Source organism: Myotis davidii, unplaced genomic scaffold (assembly GCF_000327345.1).
Source record: "Myotis davidii unplaced genomic scaffold, ASM32734v1 scaffold370, whole genome shotgun sequence".
Classification (NCBI taxonomy): domain Eukaryota; kingdom Metazoa; phylum Chordata; class Mammalia; order Chiroptera; family Vespertilionidae; genus Myotis; species Myotis davidii.
This window is the reverse complement of record NW_006288615.1, coordinates 4,343,028-4,346,887: the sequence shown is the minus strand read 5'-3', so window position 1 is coordinate 4,346,887 and position 3,860 is coordinate 4,343,028. Positions and strand designations below refer to the sequence as shown.

Below are 3,860 nucleotides of genomic sequence, written 5' to 3'. Positions count from 1 at the left end.
CTGATGGTGTTGTCTCTCACCACCTCCCCGATGAACTTCATCAGGCCATAATGGGTGCCTCCGGTGAGAATCCAAGCGCCTGTCATAAAAGAGAAAGCAAAGGCTTAGCTGGCTCAGAGTAAGGTTCCTGTCCTGTGCTCACAGTTGGCCACATCCCCCTTTCAAATGAGGCCATGGGAAGTGAAGTAGCACCCCATGTGGCCTACGCAGAGTGCAGGCAGATGACCTAATTCCCAGCTCTGGCCCCTCACATCATCTCAGTAGATGTTCCAGGCCAGGGGTTTTGTCATGAAGCCTATGACTTACTCTCAGACGATTCCAAAAATATCATAATATGTAGATATTTATGGAAAGAGAATTGTGAGAAAATGTTAACAATTGGTGAGTCTAAATGAAGAGATATAGACATTCATTGTATTATTCTTATAATTCTTCTGAAGGAATTTTCATAATAAAAAGTTAAAAAGAAAACAATGCTGCCCTGGCCAGTGTGGCTCAGTTGATTGGGCATCATCCCATGCACCACAAGGTTGCTGGTTCGATTCCCGGTCAGGGCGCATGCCAAGATTGCAGGCTCGATCCCCCATAGCAGGCATGGTGAGGGGGGAGGGGAGGCACCCATCGATGTTTCTCTTTCTCTCTCCCTCTCCTTTCCTCTCTCTAAAAAGCAATAAAAATATTTTTAAAAATTAAAAAGTGCTAAGCTAATACTTCAAGTAATAAAACCCCAGTTTTTTGTTTTGTTCTCCATCAATACTGGTGGTTACGGCCTGCTATTTCCAACAGCCCAACCTTGATATAAAGAGCAAATAAATAAATTTTGATTTTTCAGAATATTCTGGATAAATTTTTTATGTAGAAATAAGAAAATTAAAGCTTAGACGTTTAAAGGAAACATTAAATTACCCATAGGGAAGCACCTTAACACTGATTGTAAAGTTAATTTGTGAACCACAGCACCCCCACACCTCCAGAGCTCCCTGTCCACTCATTTAAGGTCCTCGCTTTTTACAAGGGAATGATTAATTATCTAATTCTAGAGCATCTGGATTCTGCGCACGAACTGCATATGAGAATTCCGTTCTGTCCCTGAAGAGGAGCGCACCTTTGGACTGAGCAATGTAGATAAGGCGGCTGAAGATCTTGCGCATGCGTGGCTTCAGGGCGAAGTTTTTGGCACCTCCGGTCACAGAAATCACAAGGTTGGGCGTTTTCAGGTGCCAGTGCTGGGTCAGCAGCTCGTACAAGATTTCCGCATCAGTATCACAGGACAATCGGATATACTGTGGGAAGAGGGAAAGTGTCACGGTGGGCACGTGTCCTGACCACCAGGGATCAGCGGGCTTACCTGCTCCTATGGAACCCAGCTAAGGAGGGTCCCCATGGGGAAGTGGAAGGAGAGCAGCAGACTGGGGGCATGTGGGTGCCACCAAAGGGCCCTCCAAGCCAGCTGGAGGACATGGGACTATATCCTAAAGGCAGCAGAGCACCTGGGCAGTGTTTTCAGCAGAGCAGACACGGGTGGGGTTCACTTATGTTTTAGGGCTTCCACCAGGGGTAGAGATGACTACAGACTGAGGAACAAGGCTGAGGAAGGGGGAGCTGTGGGAGGCTAGACACAGTGCTGGCCCATCCAGGGCAGAGATCCCGGGAAGAGACAGCAGTGCAGGGAGCTGGGTCACCTTCCAGGGCTGCAAGGACAGGGCTTCAGGGGGCGGGAGGGAGGGGAGTGTGGATGGAAGGAGTCAAGGCCCAGGCTTTCAGCCACCTGTGAATGGTTCTGTCATTCAGAGAGAGAAAATGGGAGGATTTGAGGAGACACTGTTAACGATCATTTAAGTTGTTGTAAAATCCCATGTAAGAGCCTGCAAAGTGAGTGTGTAGTGGGTGTGTGTAGACCTTAGTCAGGGCCATATGCATACTCAAGAATGACATATGCCAAACAAAACAGAGCAATTCATGACAGTCTTCATCAGTCCTGTTGCAGCAGGGAGAGTCAGCACGGGTATCACAGGAGTGCCTGCAGTGTGCAGACATGCTGCTGGGTGCGGAGCCGGTCATCATCTGAGGTTCCAAAGGCCTTTCTTGCAAGGCCAACTTTCCAGTTGCACATAATCTAACCATAGCTATTATAGTTTTATAAGGGTTATCTTTCTCTGTGATAGTTTTTGGACTGACCACCCATCTCCCACCTCCATACTATTGGGCAGTTCGAGGTAACTCGAGGTAGCTCGAGTTTTGTTCCTATATAATTGCTATATTAGCTAGTTTGGGTAGAAAATTATTGCTTACCTTCCCTTTCTTCCCCAGAGTCTCAAACTGAATATCCCCAAAGGCATCAGTCGGAAACTCCTTGGTGTGTTTCTTGTAATTCCATTTCTCATTCTGGTTGATCTGGGTGCCTTCGATGTGCTGGCTCTGGGCGTAGCCACACTTGCACACATTTTCCCTGAGCGGAATGACATTGATGAGTAAGCTCACACCAATGACCAAAGAGAGACCCTTAGTTTTCCTGATGCTCATCTTCTAATTCACACAAAGTAAGAACACTCATTTATTGAGGACCTTTTATACTCTGAGGCACTATACGAGGTGTTTACATGTTACCCCATTGAATGCTTACCACACCCATGACGAATACTTTGCTAGCGTTTTAGGATAAGAGATTTCAGTTCAGAAAAGAGAACAATTGGCTCAAGGCCATGCAGGGAGTAGGCAGCCAGGCCAAGGTTGGACTTGGGCTGATTCTAATGGCCCTGCTCTTGCTTGTCCTTACACCCTCCTCTGTTCCTACCTCCGCTCAGCAGAGAGTCAGTGCTTTAATTGTAAACTACAGCAGCAACTCACGCAGCAGTTAACAGCTAGACTTTTCTTCTTCAGCAGGTAGAAGAGAAAATGCAGAGGGGAACTAGAGGAGAGGGAGGTGGGACCACACTGTGCACTGGGGTCCATGTGCATCTTCTGTGGGACACATCAGCAGGCAATCCATTTGCTCACTCGCTCATTGGCTAGCATCCACGGAGGACCTCCCTCGGGCAGAGCTGCTGGGGGCTGCTCCCAAGGCTTTGGTAACCCAGCCTTGATGCTCCAGCACACGGGAGACTCACAGTAGATGAACAACCCAATTAGAAGAGAAGGCCTGACAGAGAGCCAGTCCGATTGCACGCGTGCACATGCTCAATGTCTCCTGCCAACCACTACAAAATGGCACATGCATGGCCACAGGCCTATGACGGGGAGAGGGGGTCCTGGGCTTATGGGAGTGCTGAAGGGGGCCACAGCCTCTCTTGGGGCCTTTACCAATGATTGCCAAAGCTAAAAATATAAGACAAAATGATTTTGCTCCAGGGACCAACTTCAAGCTACTTGCCAAATTCTTCCTGCTCATGCACCATTTCTGAGAACTGCAAGACAGAAACAGCTTCAATAATGGACTAGTGATCATTTGTTTGTTTGTTGAAACGGTAGTTAATAATTTACGTTCGAACATGGAAGCAAAAACGGAGGGAAAACAGTTGCTTACGTGGCCTTAGAGTCTTTGGTAAAGAAGACACACTCCCTTTTCTTAAAATTTGCTTCAATAAAATTCACCAATTCCTTTGGAGAAAGAACATTGGACAGCACATTACCAATTTATCCTCCCCCTGCTGTGACTAACGAATACTGAAATGACCTGTGCCTACTTCAAAGTTCTAAGACTTTTTACTACATATTCATAGCATGCTCATCCATTCATGCTTTTAGAGTGCACAGTGTTTGTAAAAAGAGGCATTTGCTTAAACTTTTATAACTAAATGCAAATTTTTCTAAAAATTACTTGGAGTTATCTTGTAAGAAAGTCTATATATATTATATATATA

At 46.2% G+C, this 3,860-nt stretch overlaps 1 protein-coding gene across 1 annotated transcript in view; it reads right to left on the bottom strand.

Moving 5' to 3' along the window:
- TRPM8 (transient receptor potential cation channel subfamily M member 8) overlaps positions 1-3,860 on the bottom strand; it is a 58,417-nt gene that overhangs the window by 52,594 nt on the left and 1,963 nt on the right. The window contains 4 exon segments of the mRNA XM_015561884.1: positions 1-79; positions 1,106-1,283; positions 2,293-2,449; positions 3,524-3,597. The exon segment at positions 1-79 is cut by the window's left edge and continues 10 nt beyond it. Of these exon segments, the coding sequence (XP_015417370.1) occupies positions 1-79; positions 1,106-1,283; positions 2,293-2,449; positions 3,524-3,597 (488 nt within the window).